Here is a 24,510-nt window from a genome sequence, read left to right as displayed (position 1 = left end):
CTGATAAAAGTCCCAAGGCTACTGCTGGACTCCACGCCCTGAGAGATCCCAGGGCCGGGAGAGCCCCAACCTCAGCTGCCTGCACGGTCAGGGTGTGCCATGGACAAATCCCGCTCTTGCAACATGATCTTTCCTTTGGTTTGGTTAGTCCAGCTCTGAGACCTGAAGGGCCTGCAGCAAATACTACTTATTATGTATGAGTAATCCTTTGCTCTTTATTTGTATGCAGCAGCCGAAAAACAAGAAGCTGTCTTGTAGTTTCTTGTTGGGGTTGCTTAGTACTCTCACAGACAGAATGAGAAAGTTGGTCTCTGTGCTGTTACTATAGCTTCTTGTGTCATGTATCAGATCCTTGCCAAAAAGAATAGAAATTCTAGCATTGCAGATAATGGCACTTCATCAGGGTTTGGATAAATGCTCGACAAAAGGTGGGCAGTACTTACTCATGCAATAAAATGTGTAAGCACCTGCCTAAATTATTACACAAATCATTTCTAGAGTTTGGATCAATTAAACCAGTATGTAATTATCGTTGTTGTTGTTGTTGTTACTATTATTATTATTATTACTATTATTACATAATGCCATCTAGCAGATTATTTGAGAATTGCAAGTAACCACAGTGACCAGCATCAAACTATTAAGCCCATTTGCTTGTATTTCCAAAATCCCCTTCACTGGAGGGCAGCATGGTCAGCACCATCCCTTGAGACTGCTGAGCTGGTCCCAGGGGACACCTGGCCGCAGCCATGGTTTCCAGAGGCCAGTGGTAGGTGTGGGTCAGTAACATGCTGCAGTTCCTGTCTTCAGCAGCTCTAGCGCAGCAGTTTGACAGTGTTAAGAAGGCTACTGCTTACCCTGAGAAGTGAATGTGTTAATGCTCCCATTTTCCAATGAGAAAACTTCAGTTGGAGAGCTGCATGGGCTGGGTGTGCAACAGTCAGTGCTGTTGAACTGCCAGGCCCCTCGATGTGAAGCCCAGCACCCACTGAGATGCACATCTGGGCTCAGCACTGTGCTGAACCAAACCCTCTGCCTCTTCAACAAAACCACATTGGGACCTCGCAGGAGGGCAGGTGAAGGGCTGAGGTCTGCCCTGACTGCAGAGCCCAGCAGCAGCCCGCCCAGCTGGGGGCTCTCTGCTCTGAGCCCTGATGCAGGCTGGGTGTCAGGCACCCACTGGAAGCCCTCATGGTGCTGTTGGCGTGGGGGGCAGGAGGGGCTGTGTGCTATGCTGCAGCCTGTGGCAGACAGCTCCTGCCAGCCTGCAGGACCATCCCAGGGAGAGAAAGACTGATTTGTTCAGCTGATTCATCTCCAAGTAGCATTCAATGTACTTTTCTTTTGTCTTCTTTGTCTTGCAAGGTGAAAACAGGAGATGCTGCTGTGCACATAAAATAAATCCAATGGCTTGAGGTAACATCAGATACCCATGCATGGTGTGGCACTCCAGAAGTGCCTGAAGATCTGCCTCCTCCCTCAAGGTGTCCTGCTGAACCACAGCTCCTCGGACCAACGCCTGCCCCGTGCTCACCTGCCTGAGCAGTGCCTGTGAGCTGCAGCGCCGAGAGCAACCCAGTCTGTTCCTCGGAGATGAGTGGGCATGGCAGTCTCTCCATATGAGGGAGTTGCTTTGCCAAAACCTGCCTGCCTCCAGCTGTGGGCAGGGAAACCTGTTCTGAGCCTTTGGCTGGTGGCTCAGCAGGCGTTTGCTCCAGGTGGGATGGAGCAAGCAAGGAGACCCACATACCTTCCTGCAGTGCTGCCTCTGGAGGAAGATTAGAGCTGGGGGGGCTGGTGCTGGTACACAGACACTTCTGATAATGATTCCCACAGAGCTGTTTGCAGAGTCATGCTGGGCTCTGCCATCCTGATTGAAGTGATCTGTGTTCAGGAACGTAGACTTCAAGTTTTCACAGCATGGCTCATGCAGGCTGCTGAGCCCCATAGCTCTCCAGCAGCCCTTGGGCATATTTGTCTGCAAACAGTCCCAAGTCCCAAGGCAGTCCCAAGGCAGCAGCATTGCCATTTCTGTATTGCATTCTCAGGTTCTAGAGGTTTCCTTATCAGCATCTCAGAGACTCACTGGCGGTTCTAGATTGTGGTTGGGGAGCAGCAGCACCCCAGAATACCTGCCTCTGTACCATTTGGAGTGCAGCAGCAAGGAAGGTGTCTTATGGTCACATGCTGGCTCGAGAATTGAATCTCTCTCAGCTCAGTTCCTCGCCATGCTTGCTCACCAGTCTGTGTGCCAGACCATTGTAGCTTTCTTTGCTTCACTAATGGGCCCAGTGAATTCAGGACCATCTCTTTCCTGCTGTGTGGCAACTGCTTCAGTTCTGGGCACAGATGACTGCCACATGCTTCAGCAGCTGAAGAGCACATTACAAATCATGGTGATCTGTGACAGCAGTTCCCACATAAAATGCTCTCAGTTCTGTGCTGGGCTGAGGAGCTGTGCCACAGCCTTTGGGTGAAGTCTGGCAGCAGGGAGCAGCCCAGTTAAGTTTGGGGCACCTGCTCCATGATTGAGGCTGTTCCTGTGGTGCTGGATGTCTGTATTTCATTGCCAGGGGGAGAAGCTGAAGCACAGTAAGAGGGGAGCCTGCCCTGTGTGGCCAGGACGTGCTGCCTGCTTCCCAGCGAGCACGAGGCTCCCTCCTGGCCTGCAAGGCCGGCAGCACCCGTGATGTGTAGGACTTGCATGCTGGGGGCTTATCTGCATGGCGCTGTAGCCCCAGGGGAGTGCAGCAGCCTGCTCTCTATTTATGCAATATTCTAGCAGCTACGAGCATCACCTGCCTTCGTGCATGCATGGAAACCCAGAGCGAGGCGTGGGAAAACCTGTAAGATACCATCTCTGCCCTGCGGCCCAGAGCCGGCAGCACAGCGAGTGCTGCACTTGGCCCTCGGCAGACCACACTCCCTGCCACACTCCATCCCTCTCCTGCCCTGGCCACTCCAGTCTGCACTGGAGCCCGTGGTCACGCCCCACCACGAGCCCGTAGGTTCTGGGGTGCACGGTGTCTCTGAGGCACAGACAGGCAGGCAGCTGCTCAATTCCTCTGTTGGAGGGAACTGCCAGGCTGCCCGTGCTGGCTGCCCTGTGCAGTGTGGAGAGATGCAAGGGTCTGTCTGATGGGAGACAGTGAAACTCTGCAGGGAGCAGCCCCACTTCAGGGATGGCTTTTGTGCCCAGCAGCTGGAATTGGAGCTGATGCAGATCTCTGGTTCGGGAGAGTGGTGCAGAAAGGTGCTGGGGAAAGTTGATATGACAAGACCAAAATAATTCATGGGAATGTACTGATTTTGTCAGCGTATAAAAACATGTCAGGTTTTCTCCCCCCAGGTAGCAATAGAACTTCTTGTGTCACAGTAGCTGAAGTGACACAGTCAAAGTGAAACACTGCAAACTGGCATTTCAGTATGTTCCAAAACAAAGTATTTCAGTCTCTATAACTATGCTACATGTCAAAGTTTTGACTCTTTGTTCCAAACCGGGACAGAGGAAATGCTGAACTGTCAGGTTTTTTCATGTAGCGGGGACTGAGCGGCTCCTGAGCCTCACAGGCAATCAGTGGTGGCAGGCAGGGTGCCTTGGCCCCCAGCCCCGCCAGCCATCAGCCAGGTCTGGCCAGCAGCAAGTGTGGATGGCTGCCTGTTGCCAAGAACAGGGACAGCCTGAGACAAGTTGGCAGGGCAGGGGGCAGCATGACCTGCTCAGGGAGAAGAGTCCTTAACAGCCTTTAATGGAAACCACGCGCCACCCGTGCTGCCCTCCCGCCTCTCTGAAGGGGAGCAGCACCCCATCCTGCAGCGGGTGTGCCCTGGCAGGGCTCGGGGGCTCGGGGCTGGGAGCACAGGTGATGCCAGGGCCATGTGAACACTGGGGCAGGTCCACGCATAGGCAGGGCTGGATCCCCTTGGGGCACCCAGGGTGATGCCCGTGCTGCTCACGGTGCCGAAGACAGGCAGTACCCCTGGAGCAGGGGCTCTGCTGCTCGGCGGGGCCGTGGTGGCATGGGCACACCTCTGCCGGGGTTGTTTTTCAGTCACCGAGAGCGGCACACCCCGCTTCCTGCGGCCTCGGCGCTTCCTGCACCGGCTGCTATAATTAGAAGGGCAGCCGGTGTCCAGTGGAGCAGAGCCCTCCCTTGGGTGTCACGGCACCCTCGGGGCAGCTTGCTGGGTGGGCTGGTGCTGGACATCTGTCCTCGTACCGTGCTGCCAGTCAAGAGGCACAGAGGTGGTGTTGGGGCAGCATCCTCTGCTCAGTGCTCCATCCTGGGGGCTGCCACCATGGGGCCATGTTGAGGGGCAGCAGTGGGCAGCGCAGGTGAGACTTCCCAGGCAGGGCTGACACAATGGGAGCTGGAGAAATCCCATCGGTTTCTCATCCACTGCTTTGTGCCTTCAAAGAGGCAGACAGTTCTCTCTAATTAACTTGCCCCCACCCTGCCAAGCAAGTAGGTGATTTTATCTTCATAGGGCTGGTGGAAGAAACAGTGTCTAAAAAAAACTCACACGAGGGCCCCAGTGGGGTTGGTGCCATCTCAGGGCTTAGCCTTGGCCAGCTTCAGAGTTTCCTCAAACCCTTCTTCAGAGTTTCCTTAGCATGCTGCTCTTTCTAAAGAGGAGCAAGACCTTCACCAAGAGATGAACAAGCTCCCACTCTTTCTACAGTGCCAGTCCGCTTCTGAGTACAGCTGGAAAGAAGGGGGTTCAAGAAGCTGCAGTTGTGCACAGAGCAAAATTGTCTTGGTGTTCTTTCAGGGCTGTTGTGGGGAGGGTTTCTTAATGGGTCTACTTGTCAGGCTGAGGCTGGCAGTACCACTGAATTGAGCATTGTGAACATGAATAATGAATAGCCATCACATGAATATTTTAGAGACACAGTCCTGAGATCTCCCAGTGCTGCCTTAAAGGAACATGGAAGAAAAATTGTCCAGAAAGAATGATGTTTCCTTTAGGCAAAAACTCATTGTTATCACTGGCTTTTGAAAAAGAGCTGCTGCTGCTAAATAATAATTCTCAGGATATGCATCAAAAACTGGAGCAGTGGTTTGGCTCCAAGGCAGAAGTTGGGAGAGAAGCCCAAGTAAATGATTACAATATGCTGGAAGGACAGCAGATTTTACTTTGCCTATGCAATGGTTTTGTGAGAATTCCCAAAGCTGTGACCGCTTTCCAAAGACCCAGCAGTGGTGGGCACTCAGTGCTTTTCAAAGGAGTGGTGAGAAGTTTTGTGATGCACAGGGGTGCTTTCTCTCCCAGGACAACACCTCAGTCCAGCCCATCTCTGTCAAAGAGATGAGTTGTACAAACAAAGCCCCGCAGCAAAAATTATGTTCATTTTGCATGCAGTGGTAGCTACTGCATCATATGGGAATGGGCTGCAAATCAACAGGTTTATCACACTTCACAACAGTGTGCCCTCTCCTCCAAGCTCTCCTTGCCTGGCTGTGCTCTTGGCACCCACACTCTGGTGCCAAGCTGCCTCTGTGCAGCTCTTGTGGCAGCATCTGTTCCTCAGTTTCCCTTTTCACTGTGTGTGATTAATCCATGCATAAATGTCTTCTAGGAGCAGCAGGCTGTCGTGTTCAGATAAGACCAGCAGCAGCCTGTCTTGCTCAGGTAGGCACAGCAGAGCAATGGGAGAGGAATGAGAAACGTGGCAATTAGAAATATACAATTACTACTTTAGCTCTGGTGGTTTTGTCACTTGGATGACCCAGTCTGTATCTCCTTCAGCACTGCTCTGCTCAAAGCCATCTTCACAGTGCTGCTGGCATCATCAGACAGGAATCATTCCTTGGTGTTTATGAAGTGCCCAGAAATGTATCTGTTGCAACAATGAGGGCAACTTGGGCATTGCTTAAGTAGGTCTCACAAAGGTGGTAGAAAATACTTGCAGTTAACTGTCCCCTGAAGCACTCCAGTCTAGAAATGGGAAAAGGTGTGAGGGGGGGGAAGGGGGGCGGAAGGGCAATGTGGGGAAAAACATCCCAATCTAAATGCAGAGATCTTTGTTCTTCAGGATACCCGCGAACCTCCCTGCCCCGGGATGGGTTGCAGGTGGCGGAGCAAGCCTCCTTTTCCCACTGCACCAGCCCTTCTGCCCATCCTTGAGTGTCTGTTTCCAGTTCATGCAACAGAGCACAGCTGCAAGTGCCCCATGGAGGTCCATTGAGCTCTGCACTCTATACTGACAGTCTCCAGACCCTGGTGGTGCCAAGGCTGTGCTGCCAGGGCTGTGCCAATGGGATTATTAGAGCATTTTGCCTGTGGTTGGGCAGCGAGGGAATGGCCCTGCACGTGCCTCACCTGTGGGGTTAGAAGTGCTGCCAGACCCGAGGCGTGGGGATCAGCCAGGCTGGCTGGCTGCTCTGGCTGGTGATTATGCATTGTAGAGGGAAGGTAACTTTTAACTGAAGTACAAAAGAAAGACAATATTGAGCACTTATATTACTGCTTCAGTGCCCACATAAAGACTTGAGATGGTTTTATTAAAGATTACTTGATTAGAAATTCTTTTACTAAATGTCTGCCTGCTGTCTGCAGCCCACTAGCCTTCCATTGAAGCACCTCACCTAAATGAAAAGGCAACTGCCGAGTCCCCTTTCATCTCTCTTATTTGCCTTTAGGAAGCAAAGGAGGTGCCAGACCAGGCTGGTGGTGGCGGCAGAGCCTGGGATGAGCATGGCAAAGGATCAGAGGTCCTTGGGAAATTTATGCCATGCAGTTACTGGCTTTGAAAAGAAGAAGAAAAGAAAAGCTGTGTCTTCCTAATGGGCGTTTATCATGGAGCAAGAGAAAAGAAAAAAGAAAGAAAAGAGAAGAGAGAAAAGACCGCTCCCGCCCACGGGGTTGTGCATGCTGCCATGCTGCTGGTGGCCAGCTCCTGAAGTTAAGCTTTGTCTGCTTCTGTTTTCCAGGGATTAGACAGGTTATTCTCCAGTTACAACTGATACACACTACAGAGTTGTAGTGAAAACTGTCTGGCCTTAACCCAACACCCATAAAGGAGAAATGCTTCATAAATCAGTTCAGTGAGCAAGTACAGGTCAAGTTGTTTATTAATTTAACCTGCTCTCCCATCTTGACCCGGACCAGTCACAACGGCTGGTGCTGAAATCCATTCAGTGGTTCCCTGGCTGGTCATGCAATGTCCTCCGTCTGGCAAAGATGCCCAGACTCTGGCTAGATTTTGCCAGCAACCTCATAGTGTGCCTTCCACAGCTGCATCCAGGATTGCACTTTGCCACCCTCATTCCTCGCATGCACTGTTTGCTGTATTGGGATGGTGGACACTAGGGAAGGGGAACCTGCACTGCCCTGGCTGTGTTACAGGGCGCAGGGTCAACCTCAGCCACAGGAGCTGGTGGCTTTCCCCAGAGGGAGACACAAAGCCCTGCCCCCATGGCTGGCTGCCGCGCAGGGTTTTGCACGATGTGGTTCAATAGAATCTGCACCAGACCGAACCAGCAAGAGAAACTGGCCCCAGTGCCGCCGGCGCTGCCACAGGCCGGGCTGGGGCTGGCAGCCCTGCGTGCCACCCCGCTGCCAGGGCTCCAGCTGCAGCACCGCCCCTGGGGTGGGAGTGAACCGTGCCCCCAGGCTCATTACATGAGGCTGGTGGCTGCTATGGGAGGGAAGGGGTTAGAGATGAGCCTGAGGAGGGGAGACCCAGAGAGATGTGTGTCCATTCGGAGCCCTATAGGGTGGGAGGGATGGATGGATGGATGGATGGATGGATGGATGGATGGATGGATGGATGGATGGATGGATGGATGGATGGACGGACGGATGGACGGATGGATGGATGGTCACAGAACCAACTGGGTTGGAAAAGACCTCTGATAGAGAGTCCAACACCATATCAACTAGACCCTGGCACTAAGTGCCACATTCTTAAACACCTCCAGGGACGGTGACTCCACCAACTCCCTGCGCAGTCCTCTCCAACGTCTAATCACCCTTGCAGCGGAGAAGTTCTCAATGTCCCACCTCAACCTCGCCTTGCGCAGGTTCCGGCTGTGTCCCACCGACATGGCCGGCTGGCCAGGGCCGGTGCCGGTGCGGTGGCGCCGCCTGGTGGCAGACGCCGGGGCACGGCGGGGCGGGCGCGGCGGAAGGGGCCGGGCGGCGGAAGGGGCGGGGGGAGCGGGCGGTACAACCGGCGGTAGAACCGGCCCGCCCCTTCCGTCGGCGGTGCGGCGGCGGTGGCACATGGGCAAGAAGCGGAGCGATGGGCTCGGGCGCTGCCTGCAGCGGCAGCGCGGGCTCGAGCGGCGCGGCCCCTCCTCATGGGTAAACCGGGGGCCCGGGGGTGCGGGAGAGAGGTCGGGGCGGCCCGGGCTGACGGTGGTGTCCTGTCCCGGCAGCTTCACGCCAGCGAGGTGGTCGCCGAGCGCGGCCCGGAGCTGCGGTCGGCGCCCGAGCAGAGCCCGCTGGAGGAGTTCCTGGCCACGGCCGAGCTGGCCGGCACCCGCTTCGTGGCCGGTGAGCAGCTGGGACCGGCCTGGGGCTGCGGCTGGGCCGGGGGCCGAGGAGGGGATCCCGGGGCTGGGCGACACCGGTTCTGGGATGAGTGAGTGCAAATGGGAGCTGGCAGGGGTCTGGCCGGGCGGGAACTGGGGGCAGGTTGTCGGGCCCTGAGCCAGGGCTGGGTCAGCAGGGACACGGGATGGGGTGGCAGGGGTAGTAGCGCTGGGGACGGGTGGCTTTGGATGACTGTCTCTCCTTTCAGAGCGTCTGAATGCCCAGATCGTGTCTGCCCAGAGCTGCACGGGCCTGCTCTCAGCAGAGGAGGCCCAGCGTGTTCGGCAGCTGCACCAGGAGAATCGGGAGTTCCTGCGCATCCCACGGAGGTGAGTTCTGCAGGGTTGCCTGGATGCCCCTTGGCGGATGGGGCCTCCACGGCTGATCCCTCCGTGGCTGCAAGCCTGAGGACGGCCCTCAGGTTAGCAGTACCTTCCTTTCGGAGAAGCCACTAACTAATCTGCATGAGAGGGCTGTAACTCACAGCACAGGTACCTGTCTCCCATGTGAGTGCTGCCAGTGCCAGCCTCTCTGGCCTGATGGTCTGGGTTTCTTGCCCAAAGCTTGGCACTGCTGTAGAAGGTGCATCCAGGCTGCCTGGTAAGACTTTTCAGAGCTCTTTGAATGGTGAACAGAGAGATTAATCCCCATCTTAAGGACCCTGCAAAACTTAGGAAAACAGCTTTGTGGTATATGGTGTACATGCTCGCTGCTAACGGAGTTTGGAAGGAACAAGGAAAAAAGGTGTACTTAAAACTGCTGAAAATGGATGCATGCACATCTGAACCATTATTTCAGCATAACTGAATGTATGGTGTTTATGTTCTTTATGTTTACTGAAGTAATGTAGCTGGACTGACTGCTGTTTCTGACCGCTCCAAAATATGCTTGTTATAGGCCACACTGGGATAGAACAACCAGTGCAGAGGACTTGAAGCAAGCAGAGAGAGAGAGCTTTCTCGAGTGGAGGCGACAGCTTGCCCAGTGAGTATGCTGCTTGTGGCTGGGTAAGTAGCTGGTGGCATTTAGTGACACGGGAAGCAGCGGGTTGTACTTATCCTGGTTGAACCAATAAAACTAATGTCTGCTCGGTAGCTCTCTGTACTCGTCCTGGAAGGCTGGACATCCCAGCCACAAGCATGTCTTTGTGGTCAGCTTTGCAAAGCTATCTTGTATGTGCATGTTCTTTTAAAATAATTCAGGATGGCTTGTGATGTTCTTCATTTGCCTGTGGAGTAGAGGGTTACTGGATGTGTCTTTTAAGAGCAAGAGCGCTGCTCTGAATAGAAGGCAGTGCAGCCGGCCTGCTGCATCCAGCAGCTTGTGCTGGTCTGGTGCTGCATCCGCTGCCTTGGAGAGTTGGGTGGTATCTGCTCACACCCTGCAAACCCGTGCTTACCCTGAGTAAAGTTGATCAGGTGGTGGTAACAGCAAGGTCAAAGTTGTATAGAGGTATTTCAGGTACCATCCCCAAATTTTGTTATTTTTTCCAAGTGGTACTCAATTAGGAAAAAAATTCTGGCACTTGGGAAAACTTGTCTCATTTGTTATCATGGCTCTCAAATTTCACAGGCAGACTCTTGATGAGTTCTTGTTTTTTCCAGCTTTTACCACTTATGCATTGACAAGATCAGAAGCCATTGTCTCGCCACTAAACCAGTGCCACTGACAGCAGTGTACTTGAGGACTGTTTGAAAAAAAATCAGAAATAGTACCTCTATATGAGTTTGGTTTGATTACTCTGTGCAAAACTAAGGCTTTCTGGATCTAGGGAAGAGCTGGTAGTGAGCTTACAGCCTGCCATGGACCGAATGTGACATTGTTTTTTCTGTTTTGCCTTAGCCTTGAGGAAGAGAAGAAGTTAATTCTAACCCCATTTGAAAGAAACTTGGAATTTTGGCGTCAGCTTTGGAGAGTCATTGAAAGAAGGTAAAGTATTTTGCTATACACTTTTTAAAAAGTGATGTTGAACGTATTTTCATGAATTGCAGCTTTTGAGACAAGCTTCAAGTGTCTCAGCACAGGAAAAATTATTAAGTTGGTAATGTTTTATTATCAGCACTGCAGTGATTTTGGTTTTTTGGTGCCTGCTAGCTCTCAACAGCGTGATGTACAGTGGTTCACTGTGAGTCTCTAGGCCTTCCCCAGTAACTCTGTGTTGGAGGCCTCCTTTGAGAAAGTGCCTTTGAGGTCTCTTGCCAGGATTAACCCCTTCCCCTCCTTCCCAACCAAACTGCAGCAGCTGATATTCAGGAGCAGGAGGCAAGGTGTAAGTAATGTTGGGAAAGATGGAACCCCTTGTCTCTTTGCTGCACAGAGAAGTTGCAGCAGTGCACAGAAGACAGCGAGCTGTCATACCACAGGAATAGCTTTGTTTACTCTGCTGAGCTGTAATACAATAAGAGTGCTATCTGCTACGTTAATCTAACTGGGGCATTTAATTTCACTAGTAATTAGGTTTAAGATCATCTCGTCTCACTTTCCTGAAATTGAAAAATACTTCACCAGTGAGGTCATGGTGAGCTGGTCCTTTCACAGAAGGGGCTCTGTACTGAGTGCTGCTGGGCCTTTGGCTGGGAGAGTGCTGGTCAGGAGAATCCATTGTAGGCTATCATGATGTGCACTGTGAGTGTGCAGGGTGTTTTGAGGTGACTGGAATGTGTCATTAATGCCTTTCTGCTCCTGTTGAAGCTTTTTATTTCATGTAGAGTGAGGATGCCGTCTCAGAAGTGAATGGAAAGGTCACTCAGTCCTTTAACCTTTCCATCCAGAAAATTTGATCTGTTATCAGCCTTTTCCATGTATTTGCTTTAAACTAGTTCCCAGCAGCGTGGTTCAGTAACTTCTCTGTATCCCATTTCAGTATGATGGTGCCAGCTTTCCCTCGTATTGATCTTTGAATGTGTGTAACTGTACAGTCCTCTTTGTACCCATGGGGCTTATTAAATTATTCCCTTGGGAGGATTATTGATTTTTTTTAAATACATAACAAACTGCTTAGTGAGGCTTGAAATTCTTCCATTGGACCTGTGGTGTTCTGAAGATGTCCTGACTTAACAGGACAAATAAATAGAATAGAAATACATAGCATTTAAATTACTTGCCTGAAGAAGTTCTAGTGGAAGAGGCTGAAGTTAAATTTTCCGCTCCTTTTGACAAAAGAAGCATGAATGCCTTTGGGATCTGAAGTCATTGCATTTAATTACTGTGTGAAACTAATGAGTCCTGCTCGTGTATGTGGTGGCAGCCTGGTCTCTGGGTTTGGAAGGTGTTTTCTAGAAGCATGTTGCAAGGCCTTGCTTGCATGGGGAGCAACATATTTTACTGAAGTCTAAGGTTATTTTTTCATTGTTTTATGCTTTTTGTGACAAAAAGAGCACAGAGGAGCTTTTGAAAATACCCAATATCAAATACTTAGAATCTGCATATAATTTGTGGGAGGCTTTGTAAGTCTTGTTCCATGCAAGGAGGACAACAGTGTTCCAAAATATCTTGCTGTGTAGGAAAACCACCTCTTTTTTTTTCCTCTCTGTAACCACCCTGCCACAGTTGAGGATGAGAGTAGACAGAAACAAAGTTGTGTTATCACAGTTTTTAGTACCTTTCTAAAGATGGAGTACCACTACTGTGGTTCTTGCCTGCTGAGCATTTCTGAAGGGTAGATGGGTTGGCAAAACTGGCATGTTTTCTTCCCCCTTGCTGGCTGTACAGTTGTGCAGGAGAACGAGCCAAGTGAGGAGGAAACACTGTATGGCAGTAGTGGCTTGTAGCACAAGCATGGATCTGTTGGGCAGGTGGGCTGCTGAGATGCTCTGTTGTTCAGTAAAGGTGTTTAGTGGGATAATACAGTTGAAACTATTAAAATTCCAAGGAGAACCTAAAAGTGAATAATTACTGTGTCTTACTGCTTTCTTTGAGGCAAGGTAAGAAGGAGTACTTTATGGGACTTCCCTTTACTTTTGCAGTGATATTGTTGTCCAGATAGTAGATGCCAGAAACCCCCTCCTGTTTAGATGTCAAGACCTGGTAAGTAAACCACTTTCTTGAATGTTGTCTTCATTTTACATCTTAATGTTTATGTGATACATTTTTTGCTCAATGCATTCAGCCATCTTGAAGCTGTTTTGCTATTGTGCCTGAGTGGATATCTTATTAATTGATGCAAGTATTCTGGCATGAAATTATTTTTCTTTGTCTTTTGGTATTCCACACAGAATGTTGTGAATTTAGAGGTAGAGGCTCTTCTTCAGATGCTATATTGCAGATACTATTTTATTCCTCATTACCCATTAGAAGTGTCCTCACATAAAGGAATTGTTTTATGTAAAAGCATAGGGGAATAAAAGTGTGTGAGGATTACAAAGGATCAAAAATTACTGAAGTGACAAGTTTGTAATGGTAGGCTATAGAACACTGCATCAGGGGGACATGAAATTGCTCAAATAGTTATCTTAGGAGCTCCTGCTGCAGGGTGCTGATTAATATCTTGTCACAGCTCTAAGCAGACAAGGTGTTTGCACACATGGCCAGCAACAAGCTTGGCTACACTCATGTGGAGCTGCGTGGAGTAATTTGTCTTGCTGCTCTTGTATTGTCTTGGGGTGGAAGGCGTTGAAACCAGAGTACAAACTGATCCTTCTCTTGTTTTCTGTAGGAAAGTTACGTTAAGGAAGTCAGTAATGACAAGGAGAACATGATCCTGATCAACAAAGCAGATTTGCTGAGTGAGGAGCAACGTGCTGCTTGGGCACAGTTCTTTGAGAACGAGGGTGTCAAGGTGGTGTTCTGGTCAGCTTTGGCAGAGTGTGAACGGCTGTGCGGAGAATCAAAGGTACTGCAGGTGACCAGTTCAAACTAGGTCTGTGATGGATGCAGCTGGTAATTGCTTTGCAGCTATCCTTGTGATATACCTGAGCACAAAAAGATTATTTTAAAGACCTGTGCAGCTGTAAAACAGCATTTGAAGGCTCAATTCAGAGACAAAAGTGAGGAGAGTAAAATTGAACAAAATGCAGAGGACAGAACAGCCCTTGTAGACCTACTTGCAAACTCTTAACTAATTGAAAGAACTGTAAACCTTTCCAAGATGGATGCTGCGAGGGATGGGGTTATCTGTAGAGAGGTTTTTTTCTTTCCCAGGGAGGGGAGGTGTTTCTTGGAGAACCTAAAGTACCTGAAAGCCATTTATCCAGTGGAACAAACTGAGCTGCTGCCCCAAATTACACGTTATCAATAGATGTTGCTTTCTTCTGTTATGGCCATTCAGCTGTGGAATATCCCATATATCCTTCCAAAAATACCGACTCTGTTCATCTGGTTTACAGTCTTTAAAATCTGTTTACAGACTGGTTTAAAAGTGAGACTGAAGGTGTTAGTTCTTCTCTTTTTTGGGAAGAGAGGTCAAACTACTATTGTTGTGAAAATATCTTCATTTTTGAATGTAAGCATTTTGGAGGGAAGAAATTTAGAGTTGACTGAAAACAAAACAGCTTGAAATGATTTTAATGAAATACTTAGACATGAAACAAAATGGCTTTGTGTTCTGAACACTTTGAAAAAACAACATTCATTCCTTTTACTCTGAACACTTAATAATTTAAAATAACTAGTGTGGGTGTGTATGCTTTCATTCTGGAGAGGAACTTCTTAATGACTTCACAGAGGAGCTGTGAAGAGTCCCTCTTGGAATGCTTTTGTCATTCTCCTGAAATGGGCTAGTTTTTCCTACATTCTGCTGAATACCTCTAAAAAACCCCAATGTGATGTAAACACTGAGTTGTCAGCTCTTGGGATCTGGCTGATGACAGCTCACTGAGCCAGCAGCAAGGCTTGGGGATGTCTTTGCATTTCAGCTCTGAACTGCTGTTCCCACAGGAGCTGGGCACTGAGGGGGGAGCGGAGCACCCGAGCAGTTCTGAGGATGAAGGCTCCAGTCAGGAAGACGACAGCACAGCACAAGGTAGTGCAGAAGGAGTGTCCACAGGCAGCACCTGGCAAAGTGCAACCCAGGTTCTGGTGAGTGATGATAACAGCAGTGATGAATATGAAGACTGTGAAGATGATGAAGAGGAGGACTGGCAAACCTGTTCTGAAGATGAAGCTGGTGACAACATAAATGCTGTTGGTCCGGGGAGGATGGAAGGCAGGACTGATGGTGCTGCAGTGCAGCACAGAGTGCAGGAGCGGAACAGGAACATCAGGAACTTCAGCCATCTGGTACAGAGAAATGAGCTGCTGGAGATATTCAAAACTATGCACAATGGACCAAGGGTGAAGGATGGGGAAGTAAATGTTGGGCTGGTGAGTTGGACTTTGTGCTTAAATGGAACTTACTTAATCTAATTCCATGTGCCCTCCGTGGGAAAAATTCATCCTGTAGTCTGGCTTCCTATAAGGGTGTAAAAACTAGCAAGCACAAACCACTGTGGATTTTGTGCAAAGATTAATACTGAACGTCCTAGAGCTCAGTGTGCCCCTTTGCTTGTCCAAGTTTTTTTTTTTTTTTTTAACATTTTTTAAAGAACTTCTGTGTCAGAGCTCTGTCAATCTTTTGGCATCACCCTGCCTAATAACATTTCACTTCCTTGTCATCTAGGTGGGTTACCCTAATGTTGGCAAAAGTTCAACCATCAACACAATCCTTGGAAATAAGAAGGTGTCAGTGTCTGCTACGCCAGGCCGTACAAAACACTTCCAGGTATTGCTAACAAATAACATCACTCTTTTTATAATTTCTTTTTCCCCAGTGGAAGAGAGCTTTATTATGACCTAGTTGCAACCACATGCACTCACTGAGAACTCTGCCAGCCAGAACTGTGGCCAGCAGAGTAGGTTGGAGAGGGGTGGTCTTCATGTATGTAATTTTGGAACTTTAATTCTTGCTTCTAAACTTGTGCTTGATTTTGAGTCACTCATGAGAGCTGCTGTGCAATGGGGCGTGTTTTCCATCTCCTGATTTTTATTTAGTTACCTTGTCCCTTTTTTTCCAATACCCGTCATGAGGAGAGAAGCTTTTTAAAGTTAGTGTTCCTCTAAGTAGCTTAAGGTCAAGGCTTCAAGCTATCCTTGTCAACGTCATTGCTGGGAATAAATGTAGTTTTGCTGATATTTTCATATTGATCAAGCTTTGATTTTGAGGTAGAAACTCCAGTGCTATAGTGTGGGACCATTGTGGGATTTGTGCTTTTCCAACTCCTAGCTGTTTCAGAAGGTCCAATGCACTTAAAGGTTTCTGGAGTGCTTTCTCCTCTCCCATCAGACTGGAGAGCTGAAGATCTTGCTGCCCCCATCTGGATACCTTATTTAGAAACTTAGAAAAATGTTGCTCTCTTCTACATCTGATCTCCTTAATTCATTGACTGGGACCAGCAGCACAGGTGTCTGTTAGTAGAATTTCTGCTTATTGTCATTTGTATCCCTGTTTCATCTATGCATTTGATTTTGGGGTTTTTTTGTTCCTTTTTCCTCCGTGGACACTGACTTGCCATAGTGAACTAATGGATTATTTGTCATGTAGACCCTGTATGTGGAGCCTGGCCTGTGCCTTTGTGATTGCCCTGGTCTGGTGATGCCATCTTTCGTCTCTACCAAGGCAGAAATGATTTGTTCTGGAATTCTGCCTATAGATCAGATGAGGGACCATGTTCCACCTGTTTCTCTAATATCCTTTGCATGGGGTTTGTGAGAGTGCTTGCAAGGGTTGGATCTGGAGTATGCCAAGTAGCATGTTCCAGCCCTGCTAGCAGCACACGTGCTCATGCTTTGAGGGAGGTGGGACATACTGGATAACACAGTCCTGCTGTGTTGGTCTTTTCCTGTCTCATTTCAACTTAGTTGTGTTGTCAGACTTGTGTTATTTTTCTGGTTTGCAACAAAATCCAAAAGTCATCCTTTTGTGTGTGCTCTTAGAGTGACAAGGGCAAGATTAAGACTTGTGTTATTTTTCTGGTTTGCAACAAAATCCAAAAGTCATCCTTTTGTGTGTGCTCTTAGACTGACACGGGCAAGATTACTTGCTTAGCTGTAAATCATGAAGTGGTTTCCTTCACTAGCTTATGTTTGCCAGCATATCCCACGAAACATTTTGGAAGCAACCTATGGAATAAATATCATCAGGCCAAGGGAAGATGAGGACCCAGATCGAAAGCCAACAGCTGAAGAGCTGCTAACAGCATATGGATGTGAGTGATGATCCTTTTAAAACTTGTTACCTTTACTGTGTGCATGGTCCTGAACATGGCCTTAGGATAACATTGTAAAGTTAGGCCCAGCTTGGGTTTGTTGTGCACTGGACCTCTTTGATAGGACTTGCCCTCGTCTCAGGAATGGTCTTTGTTAATGGCTCATCTCCTGTGTGGGTTGGAGTAGTGATTTGCCAGACTCATCTGACAGATGTAGTGATAGTGTGGAAGATACTGGTGAAATGCCCTGCCAGTCTATAGTGCGGTGCTCTTATCCTTTCAGATACCTCCCAACCATCTGTGTCTGAATTAGACTTTGAAGAATGCAGTGAATTCTCATTCTCTGTCTTTAAAACAAAACAAAAACAAAAAAAACCCCAAACCTAGCAGTCTTCTGCTAGTAGGGAGATGTCAGCTCTTTTAATTTCTTTCATGTCAGCATGCTTCTGCAGTACCTTTACAGTCACTGAAGTTCTTCCCTTTTTTCTCCCCTGCTTTCCCCAAGAGAATCCTCTTTCTAAGGGAGTATTTTTGAGAAAGAATACAAATGGGTGGTTAGGCAGCAGAGGTGAACATATTAACATTCTCTTGTACTTATAAAGAATATACTTTGGATTTCTCTTCCAGATATGAGGGGCTTTATGACAGCTCATGGACAGCCTGACCAGCCGAGATCAGCTCGATATGTGTTAAAAGATTATGTCAGCGTAAGTGCTTCCTACATCTGGGCTTTCTTCTCAGAGGTGAATTAAAGGTTGCATTGAAGTACAATAAAGTCAACTCTCTTTCTCTGGATAAAATCACCATGTATCAAAAGATTCTTGAAATTGGGCTGCTTTTATGTTTTAAAAGAATAAATTTCTCAAGCTGCCTTATCTTAGAAAGGTGATTGCTTGAAAATATGGTGCCATCTAAATAAATAATCATATCTCCAAAATAGCTAGCAGATACTCAAGAAATGAACCCCTAGTACAGCTGGGCCAATATTTGGCACTAAGGACTGTTGCTCTGAGTGTTGTAATACTGCATGCTTCTTTAGCACCTATCTGCAACTTATTGTTGATAATTTCTTAATAGGATCCTCTGGTGCTCCTGAGAATTTTACTCTGTGTTGTTTGCAGCTGGGCATTGCAGCTGCAAATGGTGCTTTGATGTAGAGGTGGAAACAGTACTTTAACCTAGGAGTCAAGCCAGTTGTTACCTGGGAAAATAAATAAAGTGTACTGATAGTCTGCCAGTGTGAGCCCCTAAACTTCAGGCCCTTCTTAGGGTTGGAGTTGTTTTCTTTCCTCTCAGAGTTTGTTTTGTAATAACTGAGTCCCATTGCTTTCACAGGGGAAGCTGTTATATTGCCACCCACCTCCTGGTATTGACCCAAATGATTTTCAGCACCAACATCAAAGGTGCCCTGACAGTACAACTGTGCAGGCCACTGGACAGGTGAAGCCTGAGAAAAATACCAAAGCAAAACAAATTGAAAATGTGGTGGACAAAACTTTTTTCCATCAGGTAAATTCTGGAAAAGATTTGTTCTAGGAATTTTTGCTGCAGCACTCATCTGTAGTTAGTGGGGGAAAGCCACTTTTGAGGATGGAAGTGTGCTGGGTTGAGTTAATGGTGTTTAATGCTGTGGGATATGCATATAATTTCTACCCGAGAGCTCTCTGTTATTTTTATTATCTTGTAAATCACTGGGAATGTCCTAGGTGACAGAAAGATTGCTAATGAGGTGTGCACAGGTGATTTTTCAGAGGTCAGCAGGGTGACCCTTGCCATTAGTAATCAGACATCAGTCTTGAGTAAACAGGAGGGTGACTGGGAAGAAAGACAAGGAGGAATGACTTGGCAACTGACCCAGAACATGGTTTTGAACTAACAGGTCCTCCAAACTGGCACTCCTTTCCTGAGCTGATGTATTTAGAGGATGTGATAAGCTGTTTTAACGCAATTGATTTAGTACTACCTTGAGGTTTTGACTCGGAACTTGAAATCAGATGAAAAGAATACAAACTGATTTAAAATCCAGTCAAGAAATCTCAAAATTAAGTGGAAAATGGGAATTTTTCTTAACCTGTATGATTCTTGTTAGATCCTACGGGCATCTGTTTTGCCTCTACACTACTGAAAAAGTGTATTAATGACTCATAGTGAAATATGAAATCCATAACTGACCAGATCTGCATAACTGACAAGGATTAGAACGGGTTTTTAGCCATGAACAGGATAGGTCATAGATAGCATGTTCCATTCTGTGTGGTTAGCTGGATGTGAACAGCATTTGCTTAGCACAGCTAAGATAATCATGCATTTTAAAAACAAGAACTCAGGCTCTTTAAGAAAAAAAAGTGAGCTATTTCAGAAAACTGTGACCTGAAAAGAATTTTTGGGATTACTAGACTCTTGCTCTGTCTGCCCAAAGCGCTGGCACAAGCTGCAAGCCCCATCAGTGCTGCCCACGCTCCAGACTTGAGCAACTTATTTTGGTCTGTGGCTTTCCTGGGCGCCAGATTTATTTGTGAAGACAATTTGTTGTGCACAGAGCACAGGCTGTGAGCATCCATCCTGGTGCTGGAGCTGATACTGGCTGGGACACGGTGTCGTGTCAGTGGCAGACGCTGGGGACCTGGCACAGCTTGGCAGAACTGGAGCTGCTGGCAGGGTTTGGCTCCTGCCTTGACCTTCCTGCAGCTCTAGAGCAGGGGCTGAGCGGGCCCTGCTGGGTTTGAGCTTGCCTGTGTCTGGTTTTACTGACAAATTGCAGTGGTTGAGTATCTTCTTCTTGGTTGTGTCTCCTTTTCCAGGAGAACGTTCGTGCCCTGATGAAAGGGGTCCGGGCTGCCATGGGCTACCGGCCTGGGAGCGGCCTCGTGCCTGTGACTGCATCCAATCCTGCCAATGTGGTAGGAAAGCCCTGGAAAAAACATGGAAACAGGAACAGGAAGGAGAAAATCCGCAGGATCACAAAGCACCTGGAGGCTTAGCTGTGGCACCAGTATCTTGCCTTTTCAGGGCAGGGACTGCACTGTCTCACAGGCCTTAATTGAGGGGGAAAAACAGATAAGTGGGCATCACTAGCTCACCTGGGAGCTCTCTGCAGTGGATTGGCCTGGCAGGGGATGAGAGTGTGCTCTGGTGGCTGGAGTTCATCCCTTCTGAGAACAAAAGAGACCTGGCTGTTCGTGTTATCTGGAAGCCAGCCCAGACATTTGACTGCTGCTGAAACATCCTTTCAATGGGAGCAGATGGAGCTGTGCAGGAATGTTTTTTCCTTCCATAAAGGATGTATTTTATAGCTGTTGCAATCAAAGCAAGCCCTGTAAAACTGACTAAAATCTTTAAACAGTTGAATTTCAATGAGTGATGTTTGTTACATTTTGAGACACTATTGCTCTTTTTTCTTTTTTTTCTTTTTTTTCTGGTCTTTGAGGCTTGTTTGTTGAATTGACAAAATGCTTTAGTGTGTTGACAAATGAGGTAGAATGATCTTTATTGCCCTCTTCCTTCTCTGCTATTCTCAGTCCTCTTCTGTAGACTCTGTAACCACTCCCTATTTCCCAGCTTGAGCAGAGCACAGCACACCGTGCAAGGAAAATGTTGCTTTTTTATCCTTTACACTGAGCTGGTATCAGTTGTTTTTGTGTGACTTCTCACTGGTATTTTAAAACAATGGCTCCATATGACTGGCTAAAAATCTGGTGCTAATTTGTCCTTAAATATACTTGAGATTTTACTTCCTGTACGTGTGTCATGTTCTGTCTCATTGCCCTAAGTCAGAGAACTGTCTATTAGCAGATTTTAATTGAGGACATGAGTATTTGATGCTAAAAAGACTTTACTTACCTGGGTCAGATTAAAGTGAGGTTTACTTCTCAGCTGCCCTACTGAGAAAATGTTTGTGCACTTGGTCAGAGCTCTATGTTCCTTGTTCAGCACAAGGAGTAATGATAGGACTGGAAAAGCTCATGAAGACGAGTCATGCTTTGTTTTTAGGTGGTGGAAGGAATAACACATGATGCTGGTCTCTCGATACTATAAAAAGGGATTGCTGTCTTGTAATTCTGTACTTTCCAGGCTTTAAATGTGGATGGAGAGACGAAAGCAACTACTGAGCAAAGCCACAGCAAATGTGGGGTGTGCATCCAAGCCAGTTTTGGCTTTGTGACCCTTTGTGTGTGTCCTGTGCAGCCAGTTTGCACTCTGTATGCAGAGGGTCCCCTGACAGCAGAGCTCTGCTCCTGGCAGGAGCCCTGACCTCAGCTCCTGCTTACCATGGAGTGCCTGCTCTCGAGTTCCTAATTACATCACTGGAGGGAAGATAGTTCCCTGCCATCTGTAAAGTTAAAGTATAATTACAGTGCATTAATATGGTCAGTGGTATTTTAAATCAGTGTACCATAGCACAAAGTAAATTCTCAGGAGAGACTGCCTAATCTAGTTCTCCTGGAGAAGGTGATCTTTGCCTTTGTTTCCTGAGAAGGTTTGCCTTAGCCAAATCACTCTGATCTGACTTCTCCATCCTGCTTGCAGGAAAGGTATCTACTTTTGCCCCTTGCAATGCTTTAGGGACTTGATTCCTCAGGAACATTCCTTTGTTTTTGTCCTGTTTTGTGTGAAGCTACTACCTCTGAAACTGAAGTATCTTTTTTTCTATTGTTTTTCTCCTTTCGAAGCATTTTGAATTGTTAGCCCATGTTGTATGTACCCAAGTTCTCTTCTTTTGCACTGTCTGCCCTTTTCTCTTAGCCACCTTGCTGGACAAGCTGTGTCCTGATGTAGACCCTTCCAAATCTAGTGAGTGACAGAAATCCCCAGGGCCTGAGACTTGGGATGACTGCTTGTTGCTTGCAGAAACCCTGAGACCTGCCAAGCAGCTTGCAGTGTTTGCATGAGTGAATGGAGGATAATGTAAATATGACCAAGCAAGTACTGTGTGCCCAGGTGTTAAATGCAAACTGCTCCTTGCTGTGCTAAAGGACTCTTGCCTCAACAGAGGAAGGATTAAAGACCTGTTAATATTTCATGCTGTTACTGAGCAGTGGGCAAAATAGGTAAGAGGCAAATTAATGCTTTCCTGTGGTGGTTTGATGTGTTGCTGAACCGCATCCCTCACTGGGCAGTGCCGGCTGGGCCTTGCTGACAGCTCAGTACAGCACATGGCAGCAGCTGGCAGGCGTGAGGCCATGTGGGCACTGCTCACTTGTCAGAGCCAGCACAAAGGAGACAATGTGCTCTGCCCTGGCCACCTGTGAATGAGCTTCTGCTGCATCATGGGTGGGTCTGTGCTGTGCGTGGCAGTGGGTGCCACACCTGCAGGGCAGTACTGGCAGCCTGTGGTGGAATCACCAGCTCTGCCCTGGACAGCCAGAGAACTGGGGCTCTGCTTCATACACAGGACTTGTCATTGCATGTCTGAGCTGCCATCTAGGCCGTCTAGCTGCTACAAAAAAGTGTTTTGCAGTCTTGTTTTGAGGAAGAGCAGTATTTTTTACGCTGTTCCTGAAACCTGCAGCATCATGGGTGAGCAGTTTGAGGGCTAGGGGATGTAAATTCTTAAGCCACTCTGTTGTGGGTGCTGTGGCTCTTCTAGCTGCAGTTGGTGGCAGATGAGGTAGGAGCTTCACTCCCCTCAGCGTGGCAGAGCCTGCACTACACAAACAAGTCCTCTGCCCATCACCCCACTGCAGATGTGGGGCTGTTGGAGTCAGGTGTCTGATCTTTTCCCAATGTCTCAGGTCAAGGATCAACGGGATGATGGCTTTTTGCACCAGGGAGTCTGCAGCAAGGGACTGCCATTTGGGATCTCGCTGAATTTCTGCTGTCCCTGCCTGGACCAAATCTCCTCCCTTATGTTTCTGGAGGAGGCTGAACTCCCGCTCTCCTGCCGTTAGGGGCCGGCCTTTCCCAGGCAGAGGAGCATCCCTGTTGCCCCCAGCAGCAGTGCTGGCTCCTGTTCCAGTTCAGGATCCCAGCAGAGGTGTGGGTCCCTGGGGACTCCCACCCCACCACACCCCTGCACGAGTGGCTCATGAGCTGCTCTTCCCAGCCACCCTGGCAAGGAGGTGGCCAAGAGGACCACATTGGGAAGCGTGGCTCTGGCCATGGCAAGGCAAGCAGCTAGATCCAGGGCCTTTCAAGATGTTCCTACAAAAGTTAAGTAACTCTTTTCTAATTGTCCTGAGACACTGTTGCTTTAAAGTAAGAAGAAACCTTTCTTTTTAACTCTCTGGTCACAGCTCCTTCCCACCTGTGAGGAGCTTCATGCCATTGCCTGGCCTCTGCAGGATCCTTTACCCCATTTGTCTGTGAGGAGCAATATTGTGCTGTCCCCCTTCCCTGTGTGGTGGCTCTAGTCCAGCTTTTTTACTGAGTTTTTTCTTTTTTTGCTGCAGAAGAAAAAAAATATTGGGGAAAAATACCCTGGGTCAGCTGGGAGAGAGGCAGGGAGCAGCTCTCCAGTATACCTCAGAAAATAATCTCTTAAAAGCTAAATGCCTGAGGTGCCCAAGACATCTTGAGGCACAAAGAGAGGTCATGGTGAGGACAAGAGGAAAAGAAACCGCTACTGAGTCAGAGGAACTCTGCCCCAGTGTTCTTTCTTGCTGTGGCTGTGGGAAAAGGGTCTGTCCCATGGGTGGTGTCAGGGCAGGAGGACTGCATGTGCTGGGTGGAGCAGACTTGGGTTTGCCCTTCTGGAAATGTCACCAGCCCTTCGTCACTTGGGAGCTGAGGCAAAGAACCAGAAACGTCATGCATGAGGGAAGGTCCTGCAGTCCAGACAGGCTTTTTCTGCCTCCCCAGAGCAAAGAGAAGCTGGAAGCATCTACAGAGCCCCTTTGTTTTGGTCAGCATTGATAGACCAGTGCAGGCTCATCTGGGGTTTCACAGGGTTTTCAGCAAGAGTGTCTCTGCTTGGAGCTTCTCAGAACTGGCTGTGCTCAGAGCAGTGCCGGGGGATGCTCAGGAACCACTGCTGTGTGCTCTCAGGGAAAAGGGATTCTCTTACTCTTGACACCACATCTTGGCCACTGTGTGCTCCTGAGTCTTCTGATATTGTCTGGGCAGCAAAGGAAGTGTGTGAGAAAAATGGAAACCAGCACTATTCTGCTTTGCCATGGAGAAAGGGAGAACCAAAAATTTTATTGTTTCAAATGCAGCCAGTTCTCCTTTCTGGAAGGAGACAGTGCAGGTCCCATGCTGCCCAGGGAGCTGCCTGGGGCTCCCTGGCACCTGCCTGGGGCACTGCCTGCTCCTTTCTCTTCACAGTGGCACTTGGAGGATATGATGGTGCAGTGGAGCCAGGCCAGTTCTGCTGCTCAGCCTTCCTCTGTGCTGTGCCCAGGCACCTTCAGACAAGCTGCAACCCCTCCAGGATATCCAAGCACCTCAGCCAAACAAAGCAATAAGCAGCAGAAGGTACTTCGTTGGGGGTCTCTGGGGGAAGGTGAGAAGCTCTGGGGTGCTACCACAGGCTGCCATGCCATGTTGTGCCTGAAGCACTGTCTGGTGGAGCAGGGACAGTTCCCAGCATCTTTCACACTTGTCCTGCTGAGATATGGCATAGGGGTTCCCCTTTCTCACCACTGATGGCTTCCTTCTCTGGAACTGGGGCTTTGGGAGAAGTGCAGCCTCACAGCTGGATTCAAACCCATCAGTCTCCTCTAGTGATTGTGCTGCTGTTTTCCCCTGCATTTAGGGTTACAAGCCATGCCCAGTGGAATTGAAGCCAGCTGAGGCACTCAGCAAGGCAGGAGAAAGGGACAGTCTGTGGCTCACTGCTGGTGGCCATCAC

General features: G+C 48.4%; 1 protein-coding gene and 1 long non-coding RNA gene across 3 annotated transcripts in view; both read left to right on the top strand.

Moving 5' to 3' along the window:
* The window catches only part of LOC137479963 (uncharacterized), a 50,848-nt gene extending 43,786 nt beyond the window's left edge, over positions 1-7,062 (top strand). Inside the window, exon 2 of the long non-coding RNA XR_011002613.1 lies at positions 6,645-7,062. This is a non-coding gene — a long non-coding RNA (uncharacterized lncRNA). The remainder of the gene's footprint in view (positions 1-6,644) is intronic.
* Positions 7,063-8,198: 1,136 nt separating this feature from the next.
* Positions 8,199-19,775, top strand: LSG1 (large 60S subunit nuclear export GTPase 1). Of its 2 annotated transcripts, XM_068200709.1 has the most exons (14): positions 8,199-8,310; positions 8,385-8,502; positions 8,750-8,870; positions 9,439-9,525; positions 10,384-10,470; positions 12,507-12,567; positions 13,196-13,372; positions 14,416-14,841; positions 15,137-15,238; positions 16,058-16,201; positions 16,598-16,721; positions 17,349-17,428; positions 18,057-18,230; positions 19,523-19,775. In XM_068200709.1, exons 1-14 carry the CDS (start codon positions 8,230-8,232, stop codon positions 19,700-19,702), a joined length of 1,962 nt encoding a protein of 653 aa, XP_068056810.1. In that variant the 5' UTR covers positions 8,199-8,229; the 3' UTR covers positions 19,703-19,775. The 2 variants fall into 2 exon arrangements, with proteins under 2 accessions (XP_068056810.1, XP_068056811.1); XM_068200710.1 differs by lacking the exons at positions 8,199-8,310; positions 8,385-8,502; positions 8,750-8,870 and having other exon boundaries at positions 9,517-9,548.
* Positions 19,776-24,510: the final 4,735 nt, after the last annotated feature.

Source organism: Anomalospiza imberbis, chromosome 10, assembly GCF_031753505.1.
Source record: "Anomalospiza imberbis isolate Cuckoo-Finch-1a 21T00152 chromosome 10, ASM3175350v1, whole genome shotgun sequence".
Classification (NCBI taxonomy): domain Eukaryota; kingdom Metazoa; phylum Chordata; class Aves; order Passeriformes; family Viduidae; genus Anomalospiza; species Anomalospiza imberbis.
Note: the sequence above shows the minus strand (reverse complement) of the source record. Positions and strands in the feature narration are given on the sequence as shown.

What these genes read in the sequence shown, in the direction of transcription:
- LSG1 (XM_068200709.1), top strand. Translation starts at nt 8,230, where the DNA reads ATGGGCAAGAAGCGGAGCGATGGGCTCGGGCGCTGCCTGCAGCGGCAG. An exon ending in TTCCTGCGCATCCCACGGAG is followed by an intron (nt 8,871 to 9,438) that starts GTGAGTTCTGCA and finishes TGCTTGTTATAG; the next exon opens with GCCACACTGGGATAGAACAA. An exon ending in ATGTTCCACCTGTTTCTCTA is followed by an intron (nt 16,202 to 16,597) that starts ATATCCTTTGCA and finishes TCACTAGCTTAT; the next exon opens with GTTTGCCAGCATATCCCACG.